This window comes from Scyliorhinus canicula, chromosome 10 (assembly GCF_902713615.1).
Source record: "Scyliorhinus canicula chromosome 10, sScyCan1.1, whole genome shotgun sequence".
Classification (NCBI taxonomy): Eukaryota; Metazoa; Chordata; class Chondrichthyes; order Carcharhiniformes; family Scyliorhinidae; genus Scyliorhinus; species Scyliorhinus canicula.
The window spans coordinates 78548448-78567050 of NC_052155.1; the positions used below are offsets into that span (position 1 = coordinate 78548448).

Here is an 18603-nt window from a genome sequence, read left to right on the forward strand (position 1 = left end):
GCTGATAAGAACTTAAGAAATAGGAGCAAAACTAGGCCATTTGGTCCGTCACTCAATAAAATCATGGATGATCTGATCATGGCCCTCAATTCCAACTTCTTACCTTTCCCCCATTACCCTCGATTCCCTTGAGACTAACATATCTAAGTTTGCTGATGATAGTAAGCTATGTGGAAAAGTAAGCTGTGGGGAGTACACAAAGGCTACAAAGAGAAAAGGGCAGGTTAATTAGCAGGCAACAAGATGGCAGATGGAGAGTAATATAGGGAAGTGTGAAGTTATTCATGTTAGTTGTAAGAGTTAAAAAGCAGAATATTTTTTGAAAGGTGTAAAACTTGTAAATGTTGATGTTCAAAGAGACTTGGGTGTGCTCATAGAAGAATGCAGAAAGTTAGCATGCGAGTGCAGAAAGCAATTAGGAAGGCAAATGGCATGTTGGTCTTTAATATCTTGCTTTTTGCACAGGTTTTGGTGAGGCCACATCTGGAATACGGTGTGCAGTTTTGGTCTCCACATTTAAGAAAGGATATACTTGCAGTGAAGCCGGTACAGTGACGTTTACTAGCTTGTTCCCTATGACGAGAGACTGAGTAAATTGGATTTATATTCTCTGAAGTTTGGAAGAATGAATGGTAATCTCCATTGAAACTCACATAATTCTGAGGAGCTTGATAGGGTAGATGCTGAAAGATTGTTTTCCACTGAAACTCACATAATTCTGAGCAGCTCGTGCGGAGCTGGGTCAGAGGGGTTGATTCCCAGTGCGTCAGAATGAACATAGAACATAGAAAATATAGCACAGAACAGGCCCTTCGGCCCACCATGTTGTGCCGAACTTTTGTCCTAGAATAAGGACAAATCAATCACCCCAGCATTCTACCGTAATCCATGTACCTATCCAATAGCCGCCTGAAGGTCCCTAATGTTTCCGACTCAACTACTTCCCCAGGCAGTGCATTCCATGCCCCCAGTACTCTCTGGGTAAAGAACCTACCTCTGACATCCCCCCTATATCTTCCACCATTCACCTTAAATGTATGTCCCCATGTAATGGTTTGTTCCATCCGAGGAAAAAGTCTCTGACTGTCTACTCTATCTATTCCCCTGAATGGAGGAGTTTGTGTGTGTGCGTGTGTGTGTGTGTGTGTGTGTGGGGGGGGGGTCGGTCGGGATTGAAGGCGCTAGCAATAGCATCGCTCCCAATAGCCTCAGGGAAATACTCGGAGTCCAGTAATAATAGCTTCATTCAGAATTTGGAGACAGTTTTGCCAACACTTAGGGTTGGGGGCAGGGTCATGGGAAATGCTGATTCGGGGGAACCACAGATTTGAGCCAGAGAAGTGGGATGGAAATTTTCGGAAATGGGATTAAGACACTAACGGATTTGTTTCTTGGGGATCGGTTGCACGATTGAAGGAGCTGGGAGTGAAGTATGGGCTGGAGCAGGGGAAAATGTTTAGATACATGCTGGTTCGAGATTTTGCCAGGAAGAAGATACAGAGCTTCCTGGTGGAGCTGACCTCCACTTTGCTGGAGGTGGTGCTGACAACAGGGGGACAGAAGAAGGGGGTAGTGTCGGCGGTTTACAGGGGCTATTTTGGAAGAGGAGAAGGCACCACTGGAAGGGATCAAAGCAAAGTGAGAGGAAGAGTTGGGAGAGGGTATGGAGGAGGGGTTCTGGTGCGAGGTGCTCCGGAGAGTGAATGCTTGCAGCTCGTGTGCGAGGTTGGGGCTGTTACAGCTGAAGATGATATATAGAGTACACCTCACAAGGGTGAGGATGAGCCGGCTCAACTGGACCCGGGCCCTCAGGAGGCCATATTTGGGGTGTCGGACCAGCCAGGGGGTTGGAAACGGGTACAGTGGCAGATGTTGGAGCCTTCGCCTCGTTGATCGCCCGAAGGTGGATCCTGTTGGATGGAGAGCAGCCTCTCCAGACTGTGCCCTGGCAGGGCGACCTGTTGGAATTCTTGACTCTTGATAAGGTTAAGTTTGAACTGAGGGGAAGGATGGAGGGGTTCTACAATTCATGTGCGTCATTCATTGTGCACTTTCAAGAATCGGATAACATCGAACATGGTGGGGGGGGGGGAAAGAGAGAGAGAGAGAGATTGTATGTGTTAATGGTGACTATGAGTAATTCCTGATTCCTTTTTGTTATTTGTTATGTTACCATGCGGCCAGTTGTTTGGTGTTTGGTGGGAGGATGGGATTGTTGTTGTTGATACGGGGATTGACATTATATTCGTTACTGCTTATTGTTTATTGTTGGTGGGTGCAGAAATTTGGGAGGAAATGTGAAAAAGGAGAATAAAAATATTTTAAAAACAAATTCTGAGAAGCTTGATCGGGCAAACGCTGAAAGATTGTTTTCCATTGAAACTCACATAATTCTGAGGGAGCTTGACAGGATAGATGCTGAGAAATTGTTTTTACTGTTCGGGGAATCTAAAACATGGTGTCACAGTCTCAAGACATCATTTCGGATTGCGATTAGGAGCAATTATGTCACTTATGTTAAGTAATTTACGAAATTTAATGTAATTTAAGAATTTACGTTAAGTTTGTGAATCTTTGGAATTCTCTACCCCAGAAGGTTGGGATGGGTTAAAGACAGATTTTTAGTCTCTCACGGAATTAAGAGATGGGGGAGCAGGCAGGAATATGGAGTTGAAACCCAGTATCAGCCATGATTACATTGAATATGGAAAGGGGGGGGAGAGAGAGAGAGAGAGAGAGAGAGAGAGAGAGAGAGAAGGCTGGACCTGTCATATGGTCTACCACTGCTCCTAATACTTTTGATCTTGTAGATCATTCAAATCCCACATTCTTGTTACCATCAAGGCCACTAGTGCCCATCTCCAAAACGTCACTGGTGTCTGCACCTACCTCTACACACTTCTGCAAAAATGTTCAGTTATGGTTTTGCCACATTCAGAATCAAATACACTCCCCTTGCCAAAGTCTCCCGTACGAGGCTCCCCGGACAGGCGCCGGAATGTTGCGACTAGGGGCTTTTCACAGTAACTTCATTGAAGCCTACTCGTGACAATAAACGATTTTCATTATCTTGAGTGTTACCCTTTTATAATGCGCTGATTAACAAAAATCATTTTAGCTACACCCACTACCACACTGTCGCAATGTCTATGCTTGCCAACCTTCACTGGGCCTCTACCCCATCTGTATATCAATTTAAAACCCTTGTGTCCTCTTCTATAAATCCATCCTTCAGCTTACCCCTCCCTCCTTCAACAACCACATTCACACCCAGAGGAAATATTGCGTAACAGTAATGTTCCTGGGCTAGTAATTCAGAGATCCAGACTAATGTTCCAGAGACATGGGTTCAAATTCCACCATGACAGTTGCGGAATTTAAATTCAGTTAATAAATCTGGAATAAAATACTAGTTTCTTTAATAATGATCAAGGAACTATTGAATTGTTACAAAAACCCACGTCCTTCAGGGAAGGAATCTGCAATCCTCCAGATCCACAGTAACGCTGTTGACTCTGAAGTGACCTCGGAATTGGCACACCATGCCATTTAGTTGTATAAAAGCACTGCAGGAAATAAAATAGCACTATGGGTGTATTTACATCACATCGACCCCAGCATTTCAAGATGACGGCCCACCCACCACCTTCTCAAGGGCAATTAGAGATGGGCAACAGATGATGGCCCAGCCAGCAATGCTGAAACTCCAAGAACAAATGAAATGCTCCGGCATGCACTTCTGCTCTTACAATCTAAACTAATTTACATCCTTTCTTTTCTGTAAGGTTTCCAGCCATTTTGAACAAATTTTACTTTCTCCTCAAAAACCATCTCTTTAATTTAGCTTTTGGCCACCTCTTCTAATCCTTCTTGCTGGATTATTTGGTCTCTGTCTTTGTAAAAAGGTTTGGTACATTTTATGTGATCAACTTAAACCGTAGGCAGCACGGTAGCACAAGTGGATAGCACTGTGGCTTCACAGCGCCAGGGTCGATTCCCCACTGGCTCACTGTCTGTGCGGAGTCTGCACATTCTCCCGTGTCTGCGCGGGTTTGCTCCAGGTGCCCTGGTTTCCTCCCACAGTCCAAATATGTGCAGGTTAGGTGGATTGGCCATGATAAATTGCCCCTAGTGACCTAAAAGGTTAGATGGGGTTATTATTGAGTTATGGGGATAGGGTGGAAGTGGGGCTTAAGTGGGTCGGTGCAGACTCAATGGGCCGAATGGCCCCATTCTGCACTGTATGTTCTAAAAAAGAAACTTTAAGTTGCTTCACTCAAGGTGCACAGTGGGATGTATTGGACAAAGGTTTGTTTTCCAGTTATTCAGACGTTTGCCTGTTTCTAATTCAATTTAGCACTCCGAAAGATATATAAGCCCTGCCTGTGGCAAGGGTAGTAGTAACTGTTCAGCCGGCTTTGTTCCTCACAATGATGGTACACAAACAAACAGCGAGGTTTGTGACTTTGAATATCATGTACTAAATTATTTCATTATTCAGGCATCCCTTCCAGTTTTTAAAATACGGCACTGCTCTTCACAAACACGAGGGCAGACAAGATACTTACAGGTAGTTCCTTGGCCAATTTGATAACCATGTTGTCTAGGTACTCAGGCAAGCTCTTGAACTGTTGGTTAGTTGGCTGGAAGAAGTGTGGACTTCGTCGTGCTAGCAGCCTCAAAGCCCTCCAGCCATAATTGGAATTGTTTACCACCCTGCATCATTCAAGTAAAAACTGTTATCAGGATGTGAACAGATTCCTGATAATCATACTTTCATGGCCAGGTAACAGGTTTAAACTTTTTAAGTTTGTGAAATCACAATAACTTACTTGTACTCTTCTTCAACCATGTTTTCTGGATCAGCTTGTTCAATAGCATCTTCGAAAAACTCTTCCAAAGTGGGCATAAACTCTCTGCAATCCATATAGATCACATCAAAATAAAGATACAAGCACAATAAAACTTATCAGAATGGCAGGACGATGCAAAATGGCCATTCGCAAAACATAATAGCCTTCACTGGAACAATTCTTGATTCTTGAACCCAGTTACGATCATTTCTCTGCTAACCTACTAGCTGCAGGTACATCCAGTTAGATCTCAATAGTTAAGGCGTTTGCAGGTAAACTGATGTTCCTTATCTATCAATAAGCTAGTCAGGTGTTGGAGTCCCACAGAAAGTTCACGTATGTCGAGATACGTAGGGAATAAAAGAAAAAAGATTTACTTTATTGCAATTAGGAAATGGAGCCCGGGGCCTAAAAAAAATTAGAAGCACTCAACCACTACCCTGTGCAAATATATACATTGGAAGATGATCTTCGCACTTCATGTGGGATCTTTGGTAGAAATATGGTGAAAAGCCAGATATTCATAAATGTGACTTTGAGTAACAGCATTTAAATGCCATTGTTAACATCAGAATCCAAATCAGCACTACAGCATAGATTAAACATAACAGGAATCAGGTCATTTGGCAGAACCGCAACCATTTGAAGAAGTTCTGCAAGAATAATGGCTGTTAACTGATGACTGGAGCACCCAAGGATCACATCATGAAAAATTACCCTGAGCATTTTGAACGTGATTCTTACATAGCTCATTGGACAATGTACTGGTGTATTATTTTGTAGAGTAGTTTTCAAGAGCCAAAAATATGAGCCTTTTGTAGAGCTCCGAACAAGGTTGCTTGAAGCTTTCCTTTAAAATCTAGTTTTCCACTTACAATCAAGTATTCTCATATTAGGTCTTCAGTGTTAAGTTCAGACCACAAGGACAGATAAAAAATCTGCTCCCAGAATCTTCTGATATAACAATGTTACTGTCGGTGTGCATCAACGGTCATTTCCAATTTTCAACACCGTGCTTAGTGGGAAGAAAATCATTGCTGCTTCACATTTCCCAGTTCGAAGTGGAAATTGACTCAGCAGGAAACCTCAAATTCAGGACTGATTCCTGACTCTTCATGTCGCGGTATGCCAATGCTTCAATATACTGTACCACTGATCCACAAATACACAGATAGCTTTTTGATTTTATATAAAGGCAGTACCTGCGATTGATTTAACTATAGTCAAACTTTCAAATCCTTCAAAAAGGTTGCAATGTCAAGATGAATCTCTCACCTGCTTTCGGACTTACAAGCTTCCATGTTGTCAGGGCAGAGATTCCAAAGCCGTGTCAGTTCTTCACTGCAGGAAACCAAAAACTCAACTTTAGATATGTGAGGTATGATAATATTATAATTTACACAGACTTATTATTTAATTTTATACGTTTAAAGTGAATCATTTAATTGGCTAAGTTTTTTTAAACAGTGTTTTTCATCATAAGAGGGATCCAAGGTGAAATCCAGAGGGGTAAAAGGAACTACTTCTATCCTTGTGTGTCCACTGCAAGGGAGATTGATCCAAGACCACAGTCTAACTGTAAACTATTAAACCTTCTTCTCAAAGATTATGACTGAAATAAAATGTGACCAAATAATGAACCAGGTGTGATGAATAATATCATAATCTTGAAGTTCAAAAATCATGGGCGAGATTCTCCCAAAACGGGAGAAATCGTAAAGCTGCCGTAAAACCCGGGCGGGTTTTACGGCAGCGCGCCCCTTCCCGACCGGGGACCGATTCTGGTCCCCGGTCGGGGCTAGCAGCCCGACGCCGTAGGCTCCGGCAAGACGGGCTTAACGAAAATCGTTAAGCCCGCTTGCCGGAGTTAGCGCCGGCTGACGCGTCATATGACGTCAGCCGCGCATGCGCAGTTTGGAAGACTCCAACCCGCGCATGCGCGGGTGACGTCATCGCGTTTTTGCGCGAAACCCGCGCATGCGCGGGCCGGGTTGCCCCTCAGCCGCCCCGCGAATGGATACTGCGGGGCGGCGAAAGGACAAGTAGTGCGCGGGCATCGGGCCCGCGATCGGTGCCCACCGATCGCGGGCCCATGGCACCCTTGGCACGGCCGTGGTACTGCCGTGCCAATCGGTGCCATGGTTATTAATAGCGAGTTTGTGACGCCGTTTTTACGAACGGCAAGACCAGGTGTGTTTGCCGTTCGTAAAAACGGCGGAAAGGGCTGGGACTTCAGCCCATCTAACAGCTGAGAACCGCTGCCGGCCGTAAAAAAACGGCGGCAGCGATTCGGGTCGGGACTTCGGCGGGGGGGGGGGGGGGGGGGGGGGGGGGGAATAGCGGGAGGGCGGCAAAAATGTTGGGAAGGCCCTCCCGCTATTCTCCCACCCGTCGTGGGGGGCGGAGAATTTCGCCCCATGAACTTGACATTATGAAAACGAAACACCATCCATCAATCAAATATTTGTTGAAAATGAAATTAACAGGATGGTTCAAAAAATGTTATGCTGAGAATTCACAAAGTTGTTTGCAAAATTAATTAGCAATGTAATTTTTGAATTTATTTGGATCATTTAAATTGGAGGTAGAGGACATGCACAATTATTATTTACGGTTAGATTATTATGAATATTTTACTGAGCTCAGTTATTCTTATCTGGCTTTTTGTACTTGTATGCTGATGGAAACACTTCTTGGGTAGCAGACAAGCACCAGACTACTTGTTCCTACTGACATGCCAAATTCCAGTTTTGGTAGTGCTTGATCATGTCCCAATACAACAGATATTCAAAATAGCATTGGTACTCACTTTCCCATCAAGACCTTCTTGCCTGGTCCTTTTCCAAAGAAATCCTCAGGAGCAGGTCGTTTTCTTACAGGCTTTGGAACTTTGGATTCAGGTGGCCTTTAAAAACCAAATTAACTAATTAAGTGAGCTTATGATTGAGTGCGAAAAACAGCACACTGGCACAATCTGAAACATGTATCAAATTTCTAGAATTATCATTTTTGGTATATGCTTAATAATTGAATCCCATTAACCATCAAATCAGAATATCAGGTGGTTCTTAGTTTATTCCTTGAATTAAATCAATTTCAGTGCTCATATTTCCCAATATGGTACAAACGAAAGCCTACATGAAACCACAAAATACCAGCTACTGTCATTCATTCGACACAATTTGATAAGAATTGCCTATTTGAAATTCACTGAATAAAATTAAATCTTCACGACAAGACTACATACAAACTTCTAACAAGAAAATATGAGTAAACGGAGAGGTCAAATGGTATAGCTTTTAATTTACCTGTTGTGCCACTGATTGTTAAGGAAAGTTACATTAGACATGCAGAACAGGATGCCATTTGCCCTTTTAATCAATTAAATTATATAAGCTACGTAAAGTAGGAGGTGGAGAGAAGGGCGATTACAAGCATGTAAAAAGTGATGTTAAGTCTAAGAAAAATACCTTTCTTTAACAAAACTTGGGCAACCTTCATTTTTCCATGCAATCCAATTTTCTTCACTGTGTAGTATATGCTGTAATCAAATTACAGAAACTCTTAATACATATTAGAACAAACCAATTTGCTTTCAGCATATAGATAAATATGAATCAAAAACATGTTTAATAAGTGGCTTTGCTGTTTTACCAATGGTTTAGTGAGGATGTGCACTGAACATTTAATGAGCCAAACAGGATCATCTGCAAGCCACAGGCCACCCTGACCATAAGATATAGGAGCAGAATTAGGCCATTTGGCCCATTGAGTCTGTTCTGCCTTTCAATCATGGTTGGTATCTTTCTCTTTTGTTTTTAATTTTTAGTGTATCCAATCATTTTTTCCAATTAAGGGACAATTTAGCATGGCCAATCTACCTAGCCTGCACATTTTTGGGTTGTGGGGGCGTAATCTACACAAACACGGGGAGAATCTCCAAACTCCACACTGACAGTGACCCAGAGCCGGGATCTAACCTGAGACCTCCGTGCTGTGAGGACGCAGTGCTAACCCACTGCGCCACCGTGCTGCCCTACTTTTGGTATTATTCTCATCCCCATTCTCTAGCCTTCTCCCCATCACCCCTGATTAATCAAGAACCTATCTATCTCTGTGTTAAAGACACTCAGTGATTTGGCCTCCACAGCCTTCTGCAGCAAAAGTTTCACAGATTCACGACGCTCTGGTCGAACAAATTCCTCATCTCAGTTTTAAAGGACCATCCCTTCAGTTTGAGGCCGTGCCCTCGAGTTCTAGTTTCTCCTATGAGTGGAAACATCCTCTCAATGTTCACTCTATCCAGGCCTCTCAGTATTGTGTAAGTTTCAATGAGATCCCCCCTCATCCTTCTAAATTCCAAGTACAGACCCAGAGTCCTCAACAGCTCCTCATATGACAAGCTCCTCATTCCAGGGATCATTCTTGTGAATCTCCTCTGGACCCTTTCCTGACTTGGATATATATATATTACTGTCCCTTCACTGCCATTTAAAAAAAAATTCCAATTAAGGGGCAATTTAGCGTGGTCAAATTGTCACTGCTAACCACTGTGCCGCCTTCACTGTCATTTGATTAAAATCTTGGAACTCCCCAATTAACAGCGCTATGGGAGTAGCTTCACCAGCCAGACACGAATGCTGCCACCAACGTCTCGATGGTAACTAGAGTTGGCCAATAATTGCTGGCCTTTCTACTGACACACACATTCCAAGACTGCGCCGAGGTCCCCGGTTCGATCCGGGCTCTGGGACACTGTCCATGTGAAATTTGCACATTCTCCCCGTGTTTGTGTGGGTTTCGCCCCCACAACCCAAAGATGTGCAGGCTAGTGGATTGGCCACGCTAAATTGCCACTTAATTGCAAAAAATGAATTGGGTACTCTAAATTTTTTTTAAAAAAAATAGTGCATAGCATTATAATTGGCCTCCATGTTCCTGAACAAAGCGAGGTGTGATAAGGGGAAGAAATGAAGGAAACATTAGCTTGGCTAGCCATTCCTGATCACAATAAAGATTATTATTATTCAGTACACTTGTAGGAAAGCATGTGTGTGCTGAAAGAAATGATAGCTTTTTTGTGGACAATTAATTTCAATCTGGTACAGGTAGATTTAATTCAGATATTCAATACAAATATATTTTGACATACCTCTACCATGCTGGAAAACCTTCCCCCATCAGGTGGCGTCTCTTTGAATAACTACATAAACGAATAAGGAACAAAATTGTCAAAACAACATTTTATTTAAATAGTTCTACAGTATGATCAAAATTGGTAAATATAATTAACCTAATCAGGATTGAGGAAAGATTCCCATTAAAATATAATCTTTTGTCACGAGTAGGCTTCAAATGAAGTTACTGTGAAAAGCCCCTCGTCGCCACATTCCGGTGCCTGTTCGGGAAGGCTGTTACGGGAATCAAACCGTGCTGCTGGCCTGCTTGGTCTGTTTTCACCTCCGCCATGCCATCACCCTAACGCCAAGGGACCAAGGCTCTGGCTGGAGGAGACGACTTGACATGGCCAGCTACCTTCAACTCCTCACAACGAGCATAGAGGACAAAACAACAGTGGTTGGAATCTCCCACCGGCCTTGAAAGCCAGATACAATGCGCTCCATCGAAACTGAAATGCCCAGCGTTCAAACTGAGATTGCGAAAGTATAGCAGTCAACTCTCAAAATCGGCCAGGAATTTACCCCCCGCTCTTCGCAAGACTTCGCCCCTACTCCCCAAGTCGATCAGGAAGAACAACATACCATGCATCAGGAGTTCCAAGAACCGGAGGCGAGCCCTCACCAGGGAGTCTGCTCTATCAAATAACAAGATTCTCTTCTCCACTTCCACTATTAGCCATAGAATCCCTACAGTGCAGGAGGTTATTCGGCCCATTGAACTAGCACTGACCCTCTGAAAGAGCACCCTACCTAAGCCCACTCCTCCGCCCTATCCCCATAACTCCGTGCATTGATCATGGCAAATTCATCTAACCACCCATCTTTATACTGTGGGAGAAAACTGGAGCACCTGGAGGAAAACCACGCAGACACGGGGAGAATGTACCAACTGTATGCAGTCACCCAAGGCCGGAATCAAACCTGGGTCCCTGGCCCTCTCTAGCAGTTAAAAGTGCAGAGACAGGCACCAATCCGAATCCCTGGTGGGATCTGTGGCCCACCTGGAAGTTAACAAATTACATAAGAAACCCAGTACAAACTATCAGCCTAGCAGTGCAAGGTGCCAGTTTACCCAAAACTGGTTGCCATCTGCCTGGTTTGAGACAATCAAGGTTGAACTATAGGTGGTTCCTAGTTGAAGATACTGTAAAAATGCAGATTTTGAGACTAGAAGAAAAGGACCTAAAGAAAGGTCAAATGTGAAGGATATATCACTTTTTGCAATATGGAATATTTACATGGTGCAGGGAAAACTCTTGCACATTCCCATTAGACTGCACAATTTAAGCAATGAATATGGGGAATAATGAAAAGACAGAATGCGTTTAGTATTTTTTTTAACAACACAATTTCTGATAAGTGAATGAAGTTACAGTACAACTTAGCAATTAATTCCTTTCCACCAACCTGATAAACTGCTTTAGTGGTATCTTCAATCCAAAGAGACTGTTCATCAGTCAACACACAGTAGGAGCTGTGAAGCAAAATTATACTAGATCATACTTCATTTAATGTGGCAAGATATTTGAAAACTGCTCATTATTTGTGGTCTCTGTGCTCAAGAGGAACACCACCAGCATAAATAATAAGGGCGAGCATCTTCCTTAGCACCGTTACACTAATTAATTCTTCCATAACATAACTCACTCCACAATCCTGGATATGGACTCTATTTTTGAATATATATTGCAGGTATAAAGTTTCTGGTATATTAATCAAAGTCTCAGCCATTTATTTCCCTATAGCCTTAAAGACCATCTGCTACATGTATCCTTTAACCAAATACTGCCTTGAATTACATCATAATAATGTAACTAGTAGGAATTCTTTACTTCTGACACAGATAAAGTGACTGGAAAGTAAAACTGATAAAGGATCATGCTTAACAAGGCAGGTCAACTTGGGGTGGCTGGCGGTTCGGGGGGGGGGAAAGAGAACTTTACAGTAAGCAAGCTGCACCATGGTTTTCAGTGATGGTTCAGCTGGTTTAGTCAAGGAATAGCTGAGTCGCTAGGGTTCGTCCGCAGCCGTTTGTCGACTTCTATGGAGAAAACGAACTGTCAGCGGGAGCGGGGGGGGGGGGGGGGGGGGGGGGGGGTGATTATTGTTTAGAGTAGGTGGGACTTGGGAGGGAAGGAGGCGGTCTTTGCACTTTGTTTATATTTGTATTTGTACTTGTACTGTTTACTATTATTATTATAAAATTATAAATGCCTTAATAATAAAAAAAGAAATAGCTGAGCCACACAGAACAAACGCACAGATGTGATTCCTGGTCAATAAAGAATTAGTTGAACGGTGACTCTTGTATTTGTAAGAAGCATGTTCGCCAGGACACCCATTCCTAATCACTAACCAGCTGCCATACTTGAATTGTGTGCAGTGCAGCTTAGCTGAGGATAATATCAGGGTCAACTGTGACAGCCCTGGAATGAACTGTATTGGCATGGATAGAACATTGGTACGCTAACAGGAAACAGAGTTGGCATAAATGGATCTTTAACTAGTTGGCAGGATGTGGAGTGATGTGCCACAGGGATCAGTGCTGCAGCCTCAAATTTTTACAATTTAAATAAATGACTTGGATGAAGGGAGTGAAGGAATGATTGCTAAATTTGCTGATGACACATACATAGGTAGGAAATTAAATTGTGAAGAGGACACAAAAGACTACAAAGGGTCATAGGATATAGGTTAAGCGAGTGGGCAAAGATCTGGCAGATGGACTATAATGTGGGCAAATGTGAAATTTCCCATTTTGGCAGGAAGAATAAATAAGAAGCTTATTAACAAAATGGGGAAGAGATTGCAGAGCTCTGAGGTGCAAAGGGAACTGGGTACCCTCGTGCATGAATCACAAATCTGTACACAGGTACAGCGAGTATTAGGAAAGCTAATAGAACCTTATCATCTATTGTGAGGGGAACTGATGCCAAAGGAGGAAGGTTATACGTCAGTTGCACAGGGCATTGGTGAGACTACATCTGGAGCACTGTATACAGTATCGGTCTCCTTATACAAGGAAAAATGTCAACTCAATAGGCGCAATTCACAGATTTACTAGACTAATACCAGGAACTGACGGGTTGTCTTACGAAGAAAGGTTGGACAGGTGAAGCCTTTATCCACTGGAGTTTATAAGCGAATGAGGCAACTTGGTCAAAACCTTTAAGATCCTGAGGAGTCTTGACAGGATAGATTTGGAGAGAATGTTTCCTCTTTTGGGAGGATCTAGAACTAGGGGCCACTGTTTAAAAACAACGTTACTCATTTAATTCATTTTATATCTAGAGGGGATGCAAGTCTCTGGAGCTCTCTTCCTCAAAAGATGGTGGGAGTCACTGAATCTTTTAATGCCAAGTTAGATGGATTCTTGATTATCTGGGGGGTGAAAGGTTATTGGGGTTGGCATGAATGTGGGTGAGGTTACAATCAGATCAGTCAAGATCTTATTGAATAACAGAGCAGGCTCAAGGAGCCTACTCCCGCTTGTAAATCGTATGCTCACAGGCAACTGTATTGCCAGTATACACTACAAGAGCTCAAATGAATAACTGTGATTTAGGAGGGCGGGTTGCGGGCGACAAAGGGGGGAAAAAAAGAGCGGGACAAGAGAAGAAAGAGAGGGTAGAGAGGGGGGGGAAAAGAATGGAGAGGGGGGGAAAAGAATGGAGGAGAGGGGGTGAAGAGGAGGAGAGCAAGAGGGGTAGAAAGGGGGGGAGAGGAGAATGGGGAAGAGACAGGGTGGAGGAGGAAAGGGCAGCACAATGGTACAGTGGTTAGCACTGTTGCCTCAGTGCCTGGGACACGATTCAATTCTGGCCTTGGGTGACTCCTGTGTGGTTTGCATGTTCTCCCACTGTCTGTGTGGGTTTCTTCCGGATGCTCCGGTTTCCTCCCTCAGTCCAAAGATGTGCAGTTTAGGTGGATTGGCCATTCCCCTGTCCTACCAAACCTGCACATCTTTGGACACGAAGGGGCAACTTTAGCATGGCCGATCTATCTAACCTGTACATCTTTGGACTGTGGGAGGAAACCAGAGCACCCAGAGCAAAGACATGTAGACATGGGGAGAACGTGCAAACTCCATACAATCACCCAAGGCCGGAATTGAACCCAGGTCCCTGGCGGAGGAAGGCAGCAATGCGAACCACTGCGCCACCTTGCCACCATACCAATTTTTCCCACTGACTCCTTTTCTGCCTCCCCACCCTCATCCCATGACTTATGCCTTTGCTATGACCTTCCTATTGTTCTATTGACATGTTTAATCTGAAAAACCTCGAATGTTTTCAGATGTACCACTAAACTTAATGAAGCAGTAATGGTGCATCCTCAACTGCAGACATTAAGACTGTATAACCACCCCCGATATATCCTCAACGTTTTGAGATGGTTACCTTTTAAATTTGACTTGGCCTTTCAGATATTGAAACAATATCAAATATTGTAGAAGGATATGCCGTCTAAAGTTGCTGTCGTTCAATTGTAGATCCATCAACTAGCAAAAGAAAAAGTAATGTCAGGAAATTTGCAAGTATAATTTTCTGAATCCAAGTATTCAAGTGTGTTATTGCAATATTTTATGTCATTACAGGAGCCTCACCAAATTATTTTGGAAAATTGGAGGTGGGAGAACAGGGGGCAGTAAGGGAGTGGGCTGTTGGTATCAATTAGGATCCTGCATAATTGGTCTCATGACATTGATGTCAGCAACTGGAATCTAAAAACGAGTATTCTCATCTCCAGTATGAAACAACGGTCCAGTAATATGGAAATGAAAATATATGTATATTTTTAACTTTAAGCGGTTTTCATAAAGGTAAACAGATAAAAAATGTAAATATTTGCCAGAAATGCATGTAGATAATGTTGTATGCTGATTCATGGATGACAGAATCTATTCTCCTCCCAACTTATATTGATCAATCACAAAGATGCTATTGTAACAATACACGCTTTTGTACCTCTTGTGTTTTTAAACAATTCAAATTAAAATGGAAGCTGCCGTTCCTTATCAAAATGCAAAACTAAAATCAGAGACAAACAACATGCCATGCCCAGAATGATTGATCATGAAATTAGTCAAGAAATGGGGGCTTTGTTTGAAATGCTAATTAGATTATAATTGGTCATGGCGCTAACCAGTATATTACAATCCCAGACCAGACGCCAATAGTGGCCAGAACACTAGACCAAAGCTTCAAAATTTTAGTTTATTTTGTAACACTGTGTGGGAAAAAAGGATCTGCTCCAGGAGTGATTTCACGCAGCAATAGGGATTTGTTATATTTAAAACAAAACTTTATGAAAACAATATTAAAACTCTTTAACGTCACAATCGAAAAGAGCAGCTTACAATTACCCCATAAACACTATTATTCTATTCCCCACTAAACAACAAGAAAATAAACAAACAGCTCTCAATCTATCTTAAAATCAGCATCGCAAAAGTAAGATTTGTTTTGCAGAACAGATCTGGACTCCTGTTGGAACCCTGCAGACTCTGGCTGGATGTCTTCAAAAAGCTGTCTCAAATTGTTTCACCTTCTTCCTTGTCTTCAGACAAAACTGCTCTGCTTTAAATATTATTACTCTTTTTTAAACTACCCTGCTGTGAGAAACTGCCATTACTTGTGGTCAAAACAAGGGTTGCCAGATCAGACTTCAACTCCTCACCAAAGCTTTCTCAAAGTCTCTCTGAATCCCTTGGCTCCACCCAGCAATGACATCATCTCCCAAAGCTGAAAAGCAAATCAACTCTCCAGGCTGAAAGCACATAAACTCCATAGGGACTTTCCCTAGTCAAACCACAGATTGAAAAACACATTCCTCTGGTCAATTTCATCTTCTGGCTCCTAAAAGCTTCCAGACTCTGCAAAACAAAATCCCTTTTAAAAACATGACGCTGCAGTTAAAAACACGATAACCCCAGGTTTTTAACCCTTAAATTGCTAAAGGTTTCTAATCCCATATCCTAAAATCCTACATTCGTCACAAGTATTTGAAAAATGACCCATTATGAGCAACCACTCACAATCATTTCATTCAATCTTATACCATTGTGCCTTTAATCCAGAGATGACGACCAAGACTGAAATCACTGGTTTTATATATATATTGACATGATCGCCTTAGGCTTTGGTGCTTGCTGCAGATTTGAATTCCATGAATTGAAGATTGCATTGTTCAGCAGTACATTATGTAAGATCACAAAAGCCCCATCAATTATCCAGTGGTGGAATAAATCTGTTCTTAAAAAAGGCTTTCTTGGACTGATTCTAATTTTGTTTTTGAATATTGTGCTGATTGTACCTTGCTCTACTAGTTTGCGTTTGTGGTTTAATTAACTTGCAAATATGGAAAAAGTAGGGTCAACCTAGTATGCAATAATATGTAATTGTGTAATAGCTACCTTTTGAGAGACAGGGGAACATGGACAACCTACGGAACCTCTACTATATTATATATCGTAATTAGTAAGTGTATTAATCTTGATCAATTTATTTTATATGCAACGTGTATACAATTTTGTACCACGGTATACTCAAGTTTACTTATGAAAGCTGCAAGAGAAAAAGTCACAGATAAAAGCAATCACTTGTGCATGCAATTCCATATCCAAATGAATAGAAATCCAACGACCAAAATAAACTGTGAAGAACTATCAAATAATTACCTTTTCACTAGTCAAGAATTTTGCAAAGTAAACATGCTCCTCCCCTGAAGATTTTAATTCTTCATGCTTCTTCTTTGAAGCCTGCATATCATCCAGTTTGTAGCTTCTGAAAACATCCAACACTTCATCTGAATGCTGTGAAATAAATACACATAAGTGAGTTAAAAGTTTAATTGTGCAGGACCATGAACATTTTACAAACATAAAATAAGGTGCTTTATTATATTATGGAGACTCTTCATAGGTTGCATTCTGAAATTAATTAAATGGACAGGAGCCAACTGTCAAATTAAATTGGAAACATTTAAATGAATCAAAACCAGAAAATACCAGACAATCTCAGCAGGTCTGACAGCATCTGTGGAAAGAAAAGGGAGCTAACTTTTCGAATCGGAATGACTTTGTCAAAGCATTGGTCATATCTTTTGTTACTTGTCCCATTTCGACTCGCTTTGGCTCACCCCCACCAATTATTTTGTCATTTAATATCTCCTATTTCTGCCCTATCACAGATCTTCCCTTTTGTTCATTTTTCTCCCTCCCATTTGACATCCTGAAAACCTATTACATTTCGAACGTTTCCCAGTTCTGATCTAAGTTCATCAAACTGAAACATTAACTGTTTCTCATTACAGATACTGCCAGACCTGCTGAGTATTTCCAGAATTTTCTGTTTTAATTCCAAGCTTTAGCAACAGGTCGAACGAATATCTCACTTCCTCCAAAAGCAACCTATACACAATTACAAGATCTCCTTTGGGAATTGTAACAATCTAACACCATCACTTGATGAATGTGAATTTTTTATAATAAAACACAAGCACAACTACAGCTGCATCATGCTAATTAATAGATTTTACCTTTAGAAATGTCTTCCAATAAATTTTCTCATAACATTGCAATGGATTTCTGAAGAAGTCTTGGAGTGACCAAAACTTGCGGTATAGGTTGTAATCAATTGGAACAGAGCTATTCAAAACAAGAAAACATACATAAATACTGACATTAATTAAGGCTATGGCAGAAAGCAATTAAACCTGGGTTTTGTAAGTGACAAGAGTGGAACAATATTTTGAATATGCAAGCCTGAAAAGTAATGAACAAAAATCCAATCACTTTCTTCAATTGAGAGAGCTAGCAGCCAATTTTGAGATGGGCTTATAAAAATATATATATACCTAAAGAATGAAATGTAAGAGCGTATAAAGCAATATACATAAAGACCTAGCTACACAATTGTTACACATTAAAAGATAATTTCATAACCCAAAAAACAGCATCATGTGACATATCACATCCTTATCATGAAAATCTGCTGAATGCCAACAGATTTTTCTGACCTGGAGGTACATTGACAATAATATCCTACCTAATACTTATATAAATATACTTCAAGTTTCTATCTATTATAGTGGAAGTTGGTTAATACAATTAATTATTTTTTAAAAAATGAGGGATCACATACATTCCAGTGTTTGCTTGTACACTACAAATGATTGACTGAATAAAGGGGAAAAAATTGCTTTCTCTGGAGCATGCCTGTTAGTGTTAAAATGTTTAACAAAGACAAGTTATTTTACGGTTACGCAGAAGCTTGGTTTGACCTCATTTGAGTGTTGTGCACTTTAATTATAAAAAGACGGTTGGAAAACTGGAGCAGGCGCAAAGAGCATTTACAAGGGTGATAACAGAACTGAGGGTATCGACTAGAAATAAAAGTTCGAGGGATGACCTGAAACAGATGTGATGAATGTAGGAATTTCAGCTATATTGTATTAGTATTTGTGAAGGGATAAAAGCCTGGCTACAGTGTGTTTGACTGATAAAGTCATGTTTTAAAATAATCTAGTTTTGAAACACAACAAAGCTTTTCGGAGCCAGAGATGCAATT

General features: G+C 41.5%; 1 protein-coding gene across 3 annotated transcripts in view; it reads right to left on the reverse strand.

Moving 5' to 3' along the window:
- The window catches only part of thoc1 (THO complex 1), a 74118-nt gene that overhangs the window by 9978 nt on the left and 45537 nt on the right, over positions 1-18603 (reverse strand). For all 3 annotated transcript variants that reach the window (XM_038809218.1, XM_038809217.1, XM_038809219.1), the window contains exons 10-19: positions 17573-17681; positions 16713-16847; positions 14434-14534; positions 11441-11507; positions 10006-10056; positions 8324-8394; positions 7663-7758; positions 6129-6194; positions 4833-4916; positions 4569-4716 (exon numbers count right to left, since the gene is read on the reverse strand). In XM_038809218.1, coding sequence (XP_038665146.1) covers positions 4569-4716; positions 4833-4916; positions 6129-6194; positions 7663-7758; positions 8324-8394; positions 10006-10056; positions 11441-11507; positions 14434-14534; positions 16713-16847; positions 17573-17681 — 928 coding nt within the window. The remainder of the gene's footprint in view (positions 1-4568; positions 4717-4832; positions 4917-6128; positions 6195-7662; positions 7759-8323; positions 8395-10005; positions 10057-11440; positions 11508-14433; positions 14535-16712; positions 16848-17572; positions 17682-18603) is intronic.